The sequence below is a fragment of the Nicotiana tabacum genome, chromosome 10, assembly GCF_000715075.1.
Source record: "Nicotiana tabacum cultivar K326 chromosome 10, ASM71507v2, whole genome shotgun sequence".
In the NCBI taxonomy this organism is placed as follows: domain Eukaryota; kingdom Viridiplantae; phylum Streptophyta; class Magnoliopsida; order Solanales; family Solanaceae; genus Nicotiana; species Nicotiana tabacum.
In genome coordinates this window covers 2,012,535-2,027,134 of record NC_134089.1, presented here as the reverse complement: position 1 = coordinate 2,027,134, position 14,600 = coordinate 2,012,535, and the positions used below count along the sequence as shown (strand labels likewise).

General features: G+C 39.7%; 1 protein-coding gene across 4 annotated transcripts; it reads right to left on the bottom strand.

Annotated features, from left to right (window-relative positions):
* Positions 1-206: 206 nt before the first annotated feature.
* On the bottom strand, positions 207-10,897 carry LOC107773309 (heterogeneous nuclear ribonucleoprotein Q). 4 transcript variants are annotated; one of them, XR_012695326.1, is made up of 10 exons: positions 10,738-10,897; positions 6,395-6,871; positions 6,198-6,314; positions 5,879-6,019; positions 5,480-5,653; positions 4,747-4,954; positions 4,479-4,654; positions 2,147-2,232; positions 1,279-1,451; positions 207-498 (listed from the first exon to the last, which is right to left on the bottom strand). XR_012695326.1 is itself a non-coding variant. In XM_075222475.1 (10 exons), exons 3-10 carry the CDS (start codon positions 6,833-6,835, stop codon positions 372-374), a joined length of 1,470 nt encoding a protein of 489 aa, XP_075078576.1. In that variant the 5' UTR covers positions 6,836-6,871; positions 7,388-7,455; positions 10,738-10,887; the 3' UTR covers positions 207-371. The 4 variants fall into 4 exon arrangements, 3 of the variants coding, with proteins under 3 accessions (XP_075078576.1, XP_075078574.1, XP_075078577.1); XM_075222475.1 differs by lacking the exon at positions 1,279-1,451 and adding an exon at positions 7,388-7,455 and having other exon boundaries at positions 10,738-10,887; XM_075222473.1 differs by lacking the exon at positions 1,279-1,451.
* Between the last annotated feature and the right edge of the window lie 3,703 nt (positions 10,898-14,600).

The window sequence follows — 14,600 nt, the reverse complement described above, 5'->3', positions numbered from 1 at the left end:
CATAAACTAAGCCCAGACATCACATTTATCAATAAAATAAATGAACCCCTAGGCATCAACAAGGCACATTGTTTAGTTTACCGTAAACTGAAGTGAATAGAGATACTTGCGTGCAAGACTCGGATAATTTCTCACACAAGGAATCTACTACTGTAAATACACACGAATTTCCTTTCTGTTTTAACTCCAACGTTAAGAAGCCGATAGATGTGCAAACATTTACTTTAGCAGGGGCAAATTGCCATGAAGAGAGTTTGTTAAAGGGAGACTACAGATAAGAGTGAATTCTTTAAACAGGTTACAGATACATCAGTCAATAACTTAAATTGTCAAAGTGAATATCCTCAAATATTGTTGGCGCTCATTTACACCTAGTAAGGGTTGTACCGGGAACGCCCCCGTCCGCCGTCACCCCGCCTTCCACCACTTGAACCTCCTCCGCCACTGCGGCCACCCCGTGATGCTGGAGGTGGGGTATGCATAACACCTGGTTGTTGCCTGGACAGGGAAAAGAGATCAGAGATGATATAAAGAAAACCCTTCTTTGTCATTTTTGAATCAATCATATACAAATACACCTAACACGAACAATAATTTGACCCAGTCATGATCCAAACATCTCGGATGCAATATGAGTTCTTTGAATATTTTGAACAACATGAGGCGACATCAGATAAGAAGAATACTGGAAGGAATAAATGAGCATATCGAAAATCTTAACAATCATTTCAAAAAGATAAAATTCTCAGCTGAAAGTCCACTAATTTCTGTATTAACAATAAAAACTAGATGAAAGGACAGAATACCAATATTCAACTGTACCAGAAAAGCAAAACTTGCAAACATGAAACACCGAGCGCAAGCAATAAATTATGTTTCATTCTGCAGGGGCGAGTAGTTCTAAGAGACAGGTGACTTCTAGATGACTAAAACTTAACATCTTAAGCCCCTAACCCTAGTAGTTCTAAGAGATAGGTGACTTCTAGATGACTAAACTTTTAACATCTTAAGCCCCTAACCCCCCCCCCCCCAAACAGCTGTTAAGTAAAATGATCTGATGCAATAACAAAAAGACAGAACAGAACACAACTCCAAGATCATGATCTGATGCAATGTGCATCCCCACACTCAAAAGAGTCTAAGGGGCAGTGTGGACAAATTTTACAAAAAGTATCTTGAGAAGTTTATTGAAGACAAAATTTGTGCTTAGATAACTTGTCTCAAAAAAGTATTTTTTGGATCCCGAGTAACTTAAACACAGAAAGGAGGGCAACTTACAAAGAAAAAGTTGTTGCAAGTTTGTTGTTTCGATGTAACTCCTCAAAAAACAAAACATGGCCTTTTATCTAGCTTTTCATAAGAACCATCAATTATCTTCAAACATCACCACATTTTTGTCCAACTTAATTAAATTTCTATATTCAATTGCATCCTCCTATCCCATGGTTGCCCTGCAAAACGATGTTAATGCTGGGTTGAAATAAAATTAGTCAAAAACTTTAGGGGCCATGTTGCTATTAAGCAAGGTCCAGAAAAGGCCCTTTTTCATCCAAAAACAGCCTGCTAGCACATCTCCAACTTATACACATTTCTTCAACTTTCTGAAAAGACTTTCTTTCAAATATTTGAAACAGAAAAGCACCTTTTTTTCTTTTTTGATATGACGGTGTCCGGGCCAGCTTGTGCACACCTCGACTATTCCACTGCGTACCTGCTACTTCCCACCAACACAGGTACCGGGTAACTCTACCTAACAAGGCTTAGGCGGATGGGAAGAAATTACCTAGTATTTGTCTCTGCCGGGATTTGAACTCTGGTCTCCCAGGTTTTTGACTACAGCATTGACCATTAGGCCACACCTTGGGTGCTGGGTGCTAGACAGGCACCTTTGTTAAAAGAATATCATTCACTTTTTTGCCCAAAAGAAACAGTTTCACAGACAAAACGCTTCCTAGAATTGTCCAAGTGTCTAACTGTCACAAGTATCAGCACAATGCTTATTCTGATGAAGATTCTGGAATAAAGTTAACCAACCAGAGCATTTACTACTCAACCAGATTTAACCAACCATGATGCATTTACTGATCAACCAGGTATTTCATTATCAAGCTTACCAAAGCAACTGCTATAGACGAGTTATACTTACAGGACATATCCAATCCTTCCATCAGGCAAAAGCATCGGCATCATTGCCAAGCCAGCAGGTGTAGCTCCTCTTCCATAGACCAGTGGCTGTGAAGTGACGGCAACAAGTGTTAGTAAAGCTGCAGATTCACAAATTTACCTGAACACAAGCTACACTTGAGAGTGATAATATAGGGCCCATCAACTAATCCAATTCAGATTTAATTAACACGGAAATCCTGCAGTATACATTGCAACCTTGTAATATAGATATTTCTTGTCTTGGACAAAAATCTTGCATATGTAATAACAACACATGGGAAACAATGTTGTTAAAGAGTTCATTAAAATTTGCCAAGCCGTGAAGCTCGGTGAGGCCCAGATTGTGTGCTTCGCCATGCTTAATCAGTAAAGCGTAGACGTCAAGGTGCTAAAGCATGTCCACCTTCAATGATGGGTTCCATCTTAAAGGGCACACCAACATATATATTGCTTAATTATAGTTTTTCCTTTCTTTTGTCCAAATAATTATTGTTTGTGTTTACAGTAACATTTTCGTGCATCACATTTCTATTTCTTTGTTTTTTCTTCATCAGAGCTTTTATTCCCTTAAGCACACGCTTTAATTGAGCATTGTGCTTAAACTCCAACAAATTTTTGGCGCTCTTTTGCCCTTCTCTCTTTTGACTACTCTGATTGGAAACTGGTTTATCTCCTCAAAGTTTTTGCTTTATGTATTAGAGTATAATTAGCAACAATTTTTAGATGATTAATCATATTCATTAATAGAAGTCCTGCACAAGTCGCCACAAGAAAATGAACCAACGGAAACCTAGCAACTGATGGCAGCAGTTAACAAAAGAAAGCTTGCTTACAAGCTACAAATAAATGGAACACCAATTCAAAGAATTATTGAAATTCTTTTTCTCTCACTCTCTCTTTTTTTTGGGGGGTGTGGGGGGTTTTGGGGGGGGGGGGGGGGTTTCCAACACTAAAGAACAGCAAAATCCACCTTTAGGAATCTATACACTTGAGGCAAAGTTAACATTAGGGCGTACCTGGATTAGATGCATTTTACTAAAGTAAAAGACTAGGATTCACAGTCTAGAAGATTGGACAGCATTTGAGAATTTGTGAAATAACCTAATCCAACCCAAAACCTTAAGGGATGTGGAGAGGTCCATGATATTATAAACCCATTTGGAAACCCTTACCCAACCGTTGAGGGACAAGTGTAGCATTCTCTAAAATCCTCCCGCCTGTGTAACCAAGTTATACAGTTTACACATGAATTTGATTTTCTTTTCTGTCTACCTTTCTTTCCTGAAGTAAAGACTAGAGAGGACAGGTGAAGCTGAACAGGACTGGATTTGGAGTAGAGGGGGGGTCAGGTTAGGCTCAATAAGTTAATGAGTAGGCCTAGAGAAATGTTATTAGCTCGATGGGCTGATGAATTGAGAGAGAGAAAAAGAGAAAGAAGCCCAAAGCAGCTCCATGGGATGATTATTGAGAGAGAGAGAGAGAAACCAGAGTGATAGAGTATGAAGAGAGAAAAGGGATGTGCAGACAAGCCCAACAAAGTTTGGCTCTGATACCATTTGAAATAAACTGATCATCAAACCCAAAGTCGAAAGTAGCACAAATAGAGAAGATTTTGTAATGTAGTGCTAACTTCCATATGCACCCCTAACATAAGTGCAACAATATGATAATTAGGTGATTAAAAGAAATGAGCTAAGAATAAAACACGAAAACAAAACACAATGGAAGCAAATGATACATATAAGGGGTCTGGTTATCGGGATAGGGATACTAATCCCGTGATAAAATTTGATATTACATTTATCTCATGTTTGGTTATAGGTATTAGCTAATACCGGTATAAGTTCTATACCCAAAACTTGGTATTACCTATCCCACAGTGGATTATAATCCTGGATATCCCAGATTGGAACCAAACGACCCCTAAGAGTTATTAACTCAATGATATTAAAACTCAGTTGTTACTGCTCAGCTATGCCTAGGTACTTTTACTGAGTCTTTTTTACTTTGGTAGCGACTCACCTAGGTACTTTTACTGAGTCTTTTTTACTTTGGTAGAGACTCATATGCAGGGACAAGTATGAGTTCTTGAATAAAATATCTAGTTTTCGAGATCTTAATGTACTTTGGAAGACAAATTATCTAATATTGGAATGGAATGCCTCAAAAATAGCATAATTTATGTATAGGATACATATAGACTAAAAACCAATAATGGTTAAGCCGTTAAAGTATAGTTGATTGATTGAAAAGGCTAGAACATCGAATGCGAAGACAAACAGTCACCATCAAAAACATGAAAAAGTTCTTACTTGGCCAACACCTGCACCACCATATCCTGCACTTAGAGCACCATAAGGAGCTCCAACCATGCCATAGCCAATACGAGGAGGGTAAGTTGGAAGTGTGGGCCCCTTTTGTGAGCTTGACCCTCCTGAAGATTTCTGGTCTGCCTGAGGCTTTGCGAGTGAACACTCCAGTATTTTTCCTGTATAAGAGCAACGATGCATCAGTGTCATCATACATTTTGTTGTATGAAGTGAAATCAAATCCAAAGAAAGAAGTAGGAAACAGACATACCATCTATCTCATATCTCTCAGTGTTCTTCAGGGCCTTCATAGCACTTGACCTCTCAGCAAAGTGAACAAAGCCATATCTGCTCTGTTCTTGCCCTGGTTTAGCTGGAGGAAGAACTACTTTTGTAATCTTCCCATGATGTTCAAACAACTCTTTTAGCTTGTCTTGGGTAATGTTTTTGGGCAAGTTCTTCACATACACGGCTTTAACCTATAGAGTCCCAAAAGGAGACAAAAGATGCTTACATCACAATTCAACATCTTCAGAACATTTGGTAATTAACCCAGCTGGACCATAATGGACAATATTTTATGCACCAAGCGATAAATCATTCTTGAGAAATATAGCTACTTGGTAGATTCCAACTTAGGATCAGACACGCAAAACACAATCTCTAAAGCAAAGCGAAAATCCATACTATCAAGCCCAAAAGCATTGGCTGTTAATCAGCTGTATCTCCAGCAATGCTTCTTTTGATTTGTTAGTCCCTTTTATTGGGGGGGGAGGGGGGGGGGCTGTTGGGTGGAGGAATTGGGAGTGGAGCAGGAGGTAAAATGTTCACACCGGTAATCCTTGTTTGAAAGACACTGAGCTAACCAACATATAGCACAGAGTTATGCTGAATAGGAATCACCAACTGTGCAAGTATCTAAGAAAATCACCCCCCCACCCCCCAAGCACATTAGTCTGCATGGAAAGGAAAGATAAAATATGCACGAGTTCTAAAAGTAGAACCTGTGCAGAAGCAGCAGTTTCAGCATTTTTGGGATCTGCCCAGCTGACAGTTGGTGCATTATCATCAAGCTTAAAGTCAGAATTTGACATCTTTTGTCTTGAATACTCTGCACATGCATTATTGTAATATTCTATAAAAGCGAATCCACGATTTCTACCAGAGTTCTGAGGATCCTGTATCATAGGAATTAGGAAAAAAAATTAAAGCAACAAAAAATGGTTTTTTCTTGCATATATATTCGGGGACAAACTTAATCTTCTTTGCATGAATAACAGGATTTATGTGGAAGAGTAACAACGATGGAGCTGCAAATGTATAACCAATGACAAAGATACTGTAGCAAAAGGTTGAGAAACGGAATAACTATAAGCATATGTCACAAAAAAAAGAGACCTTACCTTCACCAACTCAATAGTAATAACCCCAGGCCCCACGTTCGTCACAGCTGTCCTCATATCTTCCTCCCCCCAGTTTCTAGGAACATTACCAATGAACAACCGATGTTTAGCTTGAGCTGGAGAACATTTTACCCTTTTTCCCTGATACAGGAACAGCTATTAGAGAAACCAAAGAGTCCAGCAAATAGATAAATTTCCATTCACGCTTATGGAAATGTACATCAAGGCTGTAAACTGTTTAATAAGTGACTGATAAACTAGGCAAGATGAGACAAAGAAAGAGTACAGAACCAGTTAAGGAGAATAGCATTTTGCGTACCTTCAGCTCAGTGTTGTTGAGCTCCTTAATAGCCTTGGATGCCAATTCCTTGTTTCTATAGGTAACAAACGCATATCCCTTGTTCTGAGTTGAGTCCTTCCCTTTCATTATTCTTACCTGACATTTTCACTCATGTTATCCTAGTAAAATTATGTGATACCAATAAAGAACAGTTAATGAACAGGAAAAGAATTTACCTCTGTAACTTCCCCAATTGTCTCACAAAAATCCCTCACATCTGCCTCAGACACATCTTGAGTAATGCCACCTATGTACACTTCTGAACCGTGAGGAGGAAGTGCAAGGAGCTTAGCATGCTTTTCCTCCACATCCTCCTCAGCATTTGTATCAACTTTCATCTTTACATCCTTCGAACCCTTTGCTTCCCCAGCTCCATCACTTTCATTTTCCTCCTCCTCCTCCTCCTCCTCCTCCTCCTCCTCCTCCTCCTCCTCCACCTCCTCTTCTACCTCTTCTTCTTCTTCCACCTCTTCCATTTCCACCTCTTCTTCTACTTCTTCATACTCAATCTCTTCATCTTCTTCATTATCCCCTTCAAAGTCAACCTGCTCTTCAGTCTCAATAGGCTTCTCAGGTTCAGATTTAATAGCTGCAGCACTGGCCCTTGTCCTCGGCATCTTATATATCTAGGAAGATAAGCTGGCACTGCAACTCTGATGGAACCACAGAAGCCGGAAGCATTTGCAAAAGAAAGAAGAAAATTGTGGACAGGCTGAACCAAAATGAAAGGCCAAGAGGATTTCCAGAGTAAAGAATATCTCAACTGAACTTGTTCCATGAGAAATGGCCCAAGGAGTTCCAATGTCAATTTTCAGTATAAGGCTGACAAAATTTTACCAATACAAACAAAGACAGGCAAGAGAAGAATACTGAATGATCAAGAGGGTAATATCCTCCATCAGGTGCAAAAATAATGAATCAATGAATTCCTTAAAAGGTAGATACTGATTGATTTCTGAAGGAAAGTCAGCCTTTAGTCTAAACTATAATTAGGACCAATGCATTCATAACAATGGAACAAGGAAAAGAAAGAAAATAAAAGAAAACAAGGAAAGAGAAAAGAGATAGAAGAGATGAAACTTTGAAAGGGTTAATCTACTCGTATTAACCCACGCAATACAGGGGAAATAGAATGCTAAACGGATTGGTCATCAAGGTTTTGATCTCACCAGACCCAACCCCATAAAACATAATTCCAGTTCCAAAATACATATCCCATTCTGTAAGTGAGACCTTCCTGCAGTAAATTAATGGACATACAGTGAATGCACTGATAAAGGAGCAATCTCGACTGCACTTTTTAAATAACCATTGCTCAATATCAGAACAGTCCACAAGTCGTTTTGCTAGCCCATTGGAGTTAACACTTGACCTCAAGAAGCAGATTAATTTATAGCTAGCTTAACTAGAAGTCTAATCAGTCTAATGATGATGAAGACTGTAAATTTGAAGTAGTAAGCAAATATAGCTTACACTCACGAGCTTAGAATAAAAGGTTAAAAGGGATATCACCCTTTGCACTTGAATAAAAAGCTTAGAATCATGTATCCTCACTGGCCTTTTTACCCTTTGGGGGGAGCGGATGGATGGATAAATCAAAATCTTCCAGTAATGCGTATTTCACTAGTTTGGCAGAATAAATCCATTTACAAAGTCACAACCAATTCCAAAAGCTCGGCCACTGATTAATGAGTTTCCTTATCCAGCTACATTTTCTAGTGGAAAGGACACCGAGAAAATCTCAGAATTACAAAACTTCTTTTCCCCTATATTGCACGTAAAGCTTTTTCTATTAGAATTCAAAACTATTTGTTGAACATAATTATTATCTCCGAAGTCCATTAGCATACGATAAAGTTCCGAGGGAGGCTTTGTGGAGATGTTTGGAGGCTAGAGGTGTACATGTTGCCTACGTTAGGTTGATTAAGGACATGTATGATGGAGTAAAGACTCGAGTTAGGACGGTGGGTGGGGACTCGGACCATTTCCCGGTTATGATGGGGTTGCATCAGGGGTCAGCACTCAGCCCTTTTTTGTTTGCTCTGACGATGGACGTACTGACGCGCCACATCCAAGGGGAGGTGTCGTGGTACATGCTATTTGGAGACGATATTGTATTGATTGACGAGACGCGAGACATGGAGCAACTTTAGCTGACCGAGGACATGACCCTTGATAGGAAGATATGTAGGTCGAGGATTAGGGTAATAATAGAGTAAGGTAGTCTCGAGTATTCATAACAATAGTATTGGCACACAGTCTCGCCTTCTGTTGGTAGTAGGTTTTTATAACTAACCGATGTTTTCTTTCATTGTTGATCGCCTTAATATCTTGTTGTTTTTATTCTGCTTTTATATGGTTTTTTGGTACTGTCCCTTCTTGTCTATATTTTCATTAATGTGATGCTTATGCTTTCCTGAACCGAGTATTTATTGGAAACAGCCTCTCTATCCTCACAAGGTAGGTAAGGTTTGCGTACACACTACCCTCCCCAGACCCCATAGTGTGGGATAATAATGGGTACGTTGTTGTTGTTGTTGAAGTCCATTAACATCAGCATCATGAAGTCTTACTAATCCTCGACTGATTTCTTTATTTCTAAACGATTAAAAACATAAAAAAGTCAATGACAAAATCCTCCTAGTGGAAACATGGAGGTGCGCGCAAGCTGGCCACATCTCTACCATTATCATAAAAAAGATCCTTCATGATAACGTGTATTCATTCTTTTCAGACCGCGGCCCTTTTTATCTTATTAGTTAATCCCGTTTATAAGTGCACCATGACCACCACATGTCGTCACAAGGTAAAAGCTAAATTTTATAGTTCTTGATCTTAAGTACAAATTAGTAGTCTAAATACAAAATCATATTATCAAAATACTTCTAAATTCCATTTAAATTGTCTAACCTAAATTAAACGGTCTTGTTCAAAATGTGAATTATATGAGTTTTAAGCACCCAGGCTCCCAATTTTAGGTTGCCTCGTTCCTAATTTGGAAGATGTAATAATGCTCTAGCTACTTTTTCTCTGTATTTTGGATTAAGATTTTGGAAGGTTCAATAGAAAAGATAGTCTCTAACATTTTATGCTTGCACCATACAAGAGAAGGTGTTAAAACCCCATTCGCGAAATGTCAGAAACAATCCCTCAAAGGCTTCAAACACTATTTGCCACGCCTAGTACTCCTTCCTGTATAGTAAAGAAGATAAGTCTCTAACATTTGATGCTTGCACTTTACAAAAGAAGGTGCTAACCCCATTTACCAAATGTTAGAAACAATCCCTCAAAGGCTTCAAACACTATTTGGTATGCCTAGTACTCCTTTCTGTATAATAAACATAAGCCTTCATCAGCTATGAAGCTCACACTAATTCTCAACCATTGAATACAGTAGTTCTTGAACAATTAAGATTCTGACAAGCTTTCTGTGGTGGAGAAGGAACTGGAAAACAAGAACAAATATAACCTTGTCGACAAGTAGTCACAATCTTTTGCCTAAGATAGACAGATAGATGAGATGCAAGAGCATAAGATGGGACATATGCATCTGGATCATGCACTGTCTCTAAGTTAGGAACACTACTTTGTAATGTGTGCATGTACATATATAATAACATAAGTGAGTTTAAAGCCGTTGGAAAGTATTTTCAGGGAATTAAACACCAAAAAATTATTTTAGTTTCGGGAAAGTACTTTGTAATGTGTGCATGTACATATATAATAACATAAGTGAGTTTAAAGCCAAAACTAGGTAGTTTCAGGACAGCAAGACGGAAAGTACTTTCCCGAAACTAAAATAATTTTTTGGCGTTTAATTCCCTAAAAATACTTTCCAACAAAAAGGAGAAAAATGACTCCTTAAATTATACGCGGAAGTCATTTTCTTACCCCAACTATTTCAAATTTTAATTCCATATCACTACTCTAACCAACATTTGGACATTATTATCAATCTTTAATACTTTAATACAACAACCCGCCATTAACCAACTTAATGCCTAATACTGCAATTTTGACCTGTCAGCAAATGACCCACATCTAGCTTTTTTTCTGTTTTTAATTGTTTTATATAAGTAAAAGACCCACATCTAGTGGCGTACCCCCTCAATATATCCTCCCATATAACTTCTAAAGCTGCAATAAAGGGCAGCCCAGTGCACAAAGCATCCCGCGTTCACGCAGGGTCCGAGGAAGGGCCGCAACATGGAGACAGCTTTATTGTTGCTTTAGGCTCCCCTTCAACCTCTAAGGCTGCAATATTAAACCTTTTAAGGAAACAAAATATCAACAGACATCCACGGGCCATTGCACACAAATCCATGTAGGTATACCCACACACCAAAAAAAAAACCAATTATTACAAATCTAATCCGAGTAATCCAAAATATGCATATTTTACCCCACTCCCACCCCCACCCCGAAAAAGCAGAAAAAGACTGGTGATATGTATATATAGAAAAACATATTAAAACAACAAGTACTACAAAAGAAGAAGTAAATGAGAAGAAATTATTACCCTGAAATGAAATGAGAACCCTCTTTCTTTCCTTAGCTGTGGAAGCAAACGCCGAGACCAAAAACTAGCTTCTGTGGAAGTAATGCTGTGCGTTTTGAGGGTAATTTATAAACCCTAGATTTGACGAACCAGCTGGATTTGGTGTTAGGGTTTTGATTTGGGGATATTTTTCTTTTGTATGATTGTTCTATTACGTATTGACAGTTTTCTCCCTGTATTCCTACGTCCTTTGCGTCGTAAGTAAATATATGTAAGGGTATTTACGTCATTCTAAATCAAATGTTCAAACTGTGGGGACACGAGGATAATCCTTGCAATTTTCTTTTTGTTTATGCAAGAATACACAGAGTCCATAGTAAGGGCCTGTTTGCCAACCGCCTAATTATATAGCATAGTAATAATTATCTATCTACAAGTAAGCACCAAGTTTCTTCGCTTTTTTTACCCTTTAAAATTGATTTATACTGAAAAAAATACTCATTTAAATTATTTTACAAATATTTAGGTCTTGAAAATTAATTATATTTTGTGTATTGAATGCTTCTTTATTTAAACTAGGTAAGAATCGTAATATTTAGAACTTAATAATTAAACTTTTACATGAATCATTAAAAAAAATCAACAACATACGTTTGCGTTTTTCTCCCCTACCTTTGGTTAACAAGAGATACACTATCTATTACCAATAAAATACTACTATCAATGAATAAATGCTTACCTTTTAGAACTTAAACTAACGACTATTTATCTCATCTAAACCTTGATATTTATAAATAAAAACAAAATTTGTAGTCCCTTAAATATGTGTTAAATACTATAAAAATATTTCATTGAATATTTATTTAATTATTTTCCTAATACTTAGGAGTTTGAAATTTGATTACAACAACAACAACAACAACAACAACAAATCCAGTTTGATCCCAACAGGTGGGGTCTGGGGAGGGTAATCTGTACGCAGACCTTACACCTACCTAATGTAGGTAGAGAGGTTGTTTCCAATAGATCCTCGGCTCATGAAGGGCAAGAAGAAGAAGAAGAGGAAAGCAAGGAAAGAAGAAAGATGGAAGAGAAAAGAAAAAGGGAGAGATAAAGGATAATTAGTACCAAATAATAGTAACATGGGAATACAATACCTGAGGCGAACAAAACCACATAACGTAATAAAAATCTAAGAATATGAAGAGACATGCATGCTACTAAGATTATTGGTGAATAACTATAAACTACCTACTAACTTTTTACCTTAATCCTCGATCTCCACACCCTCCTATCAAGGGTCATGTCCTCAGTGAGCTGAAACAACTCCATGTCCTGCCTAATCACCTCTCCTCAATACTTCTTAGGCCTACCTCGACCTCTTCTCAAACTCTCCAAGGCCAATCTCTCACACCTCCTAACAGGAGCATCAATGCTTCTTCTCTTAACATGTATGAACCATCTCAATCTTAACTCCCGCATCTTGTCCTCCACGGAGGCTACTCCCACTCTGTCCCGGATAGCTTCATTCTTAGTCCTACCTCTCCTGGTACACTCACACATCCATCTCAGCATCCTCATCTCTGCTACTCCCATCTTCTGCACGTGGGAGTTCTTGACTGGCCAACACTCATCCCCGTATAACATAGCCGGTCGAACCACCACTCGATAAAACTTACCCTTAAGTCTTAGCGGTACATTCCTATCACACAAAACTCCGGAAGCGAGCCTCCACTTCATCCATCCCGCTCCGATACTATGCGCGACATCTTCGTCAATCTCTCCATTACCCTAGATAATAGACCCGAGATACTTAAAACTCGCTCTCTTGGGGATAACTTGAGCATCAAGCTTAACCTCTACGTTTGCATCATGGGTCCCGTCACTGAACTTGCACTCCAAGTATTTTGTCTTGGTTCTACTCAGTTTGAAACCTTTAGACTTCAAGGTCTATCTCCAAACCTCCAACCTCGCGTTAACTCCACTACGCGTCTCGTCAATCAACACTATATCATCGGCAAATAGCATGCACCAAGGCACCTCCCCTTGGATGTGACGCGACAGTACATCCATCGCCAAGGAAAATAAAAATGGGCTAAGATCCGATCCCTGGTGCAACCTCATCACCACAGGGAAATGCTCCGAGTCACTACACACAGTCCTCACTCAAGTCTTAGCATCATCATACATATCCTTAATCACCCAATGTACGCTACCGAAACACCGCTAACCTCCAAACACCTCCACAGGACCTCCCTTGGAACTTTATCGTATGCTTTCTCAAGGTCAATAAACACCATATGTAAATCCTCCTTCCTCTCCCTGTACTACTTTACTAATCTCCTTACTAGATGAATCGCTTCTGTTGTCGAATGCCCCGGCATGAATCCAAACTGATTCTCGGAAATAGACACGCACCTCCTCACCCTGGCCTCCACCACCCTCTCCCAAATCTTCATAGTGTGACTCAACAACTTGATACCCCTATAATTGTTGTAATTTTGGATAACACCCTTGTTCTTGTAAAGCGGAACCATCGTACTCCACCTCCATTCTTCGGGCATCTTCTTTGTCTTAAAAATAACATTAAACAGCCCAGTGAGCCACTCCAAACCTGTCTGCTTCGCGCTCTTCCAGAATTCCACCGGGATTTCGTCTGGCCCCGTCGCTCTGCCCCTACACATCTTACGCATCGCCCCTTCCACCTTCTCTACCATAATCCGCCTACAGTACCCAAAATCCCGCCGACTCTCGGAGTGCTCCAACTCACCCAGCACAATGCGTCTATCCCCCTCCTCATTCAACAGTTTATGGAAGTATGTCTGCCATCTTCTCCTAATGAGTGCCTCGTCCATCAACACTTTTCCATCCTCGTCCTTGATGCACTTGACTTGGTCTAAGTCGTGGGCTTTCCTCTCCCTCGCCTTGGTCAACCGGTACAACCTCTTGTTCCCGCCTTTGCCCTCGAGCTCCTCGTACAAACGAGCAAATGTCGCGTTCTTAGCTGTCGTAACTACTAACTTCGCCTCTTTCTTTGCCTTTCTATAACACTCCCGATAAGTCATTTTTTCCTCCTCGTTTGTACTCTCTACTAGCTTCAAATAAGCAGCTTTCTTAGCTTCCACTTTACCTTGAACCTCTCCATTCCACCACCAGTTCCTTTATGACCCCCAGGAGAGCCCTTCGTAACCCCTAAGACCTCTCTAGTAGCTACCCTAATGCAATCCGCATTCGTGAACCACATACTAGACGCGTCCCCCCTACTCATCCAGGCCCTCATAGCCAACAACTTCTCCCCTAACTCCTGAGCTTTGTCCTTGGTCAAGTTACCCCACTTGATCTTAGGTTGCCTGCACCCCGCCCTCTTCCTCCTACTCCTATTGATCTCCAAGTCCATAACTAGGAGCCTATGTAGAGTCGTGAGGTGCTCACTTGGGATGGCCTTTATCACATTTCTTGTAGAGAAGATAATCAATCTGAGTCTTGCCCATTGAATTCCGGAAAGTGACCAGGTACTCTTCCCTCTTCGGAAAACTCTAGTTAGCTATAACCAAATCAAAAGCTCTAGCAAAATCCAACAGTGAATTACCTCCCTCATTCATATCCCCAAAACCGTACCCGTCATGCACACTATCATAACCCCTAGCACTAGCCCCAATATGACCATTGAAATCTCCACCAATGAACAACTTCTCTGTGTGCGGGATACTACGCACCATCTCGTCCAAATCCTCCCAGAATTGCTTCTTGACCTCCTGGTCCAAACCTACCTGAGGAGCGTAAGCACTAATCACGTTTACAGTAAACCCACCAACAACCAGCTTAATACTCATCAACCTATCATTTACCCTCCTAACCTCAACCACGAGCTCCCTGAGGTCCCT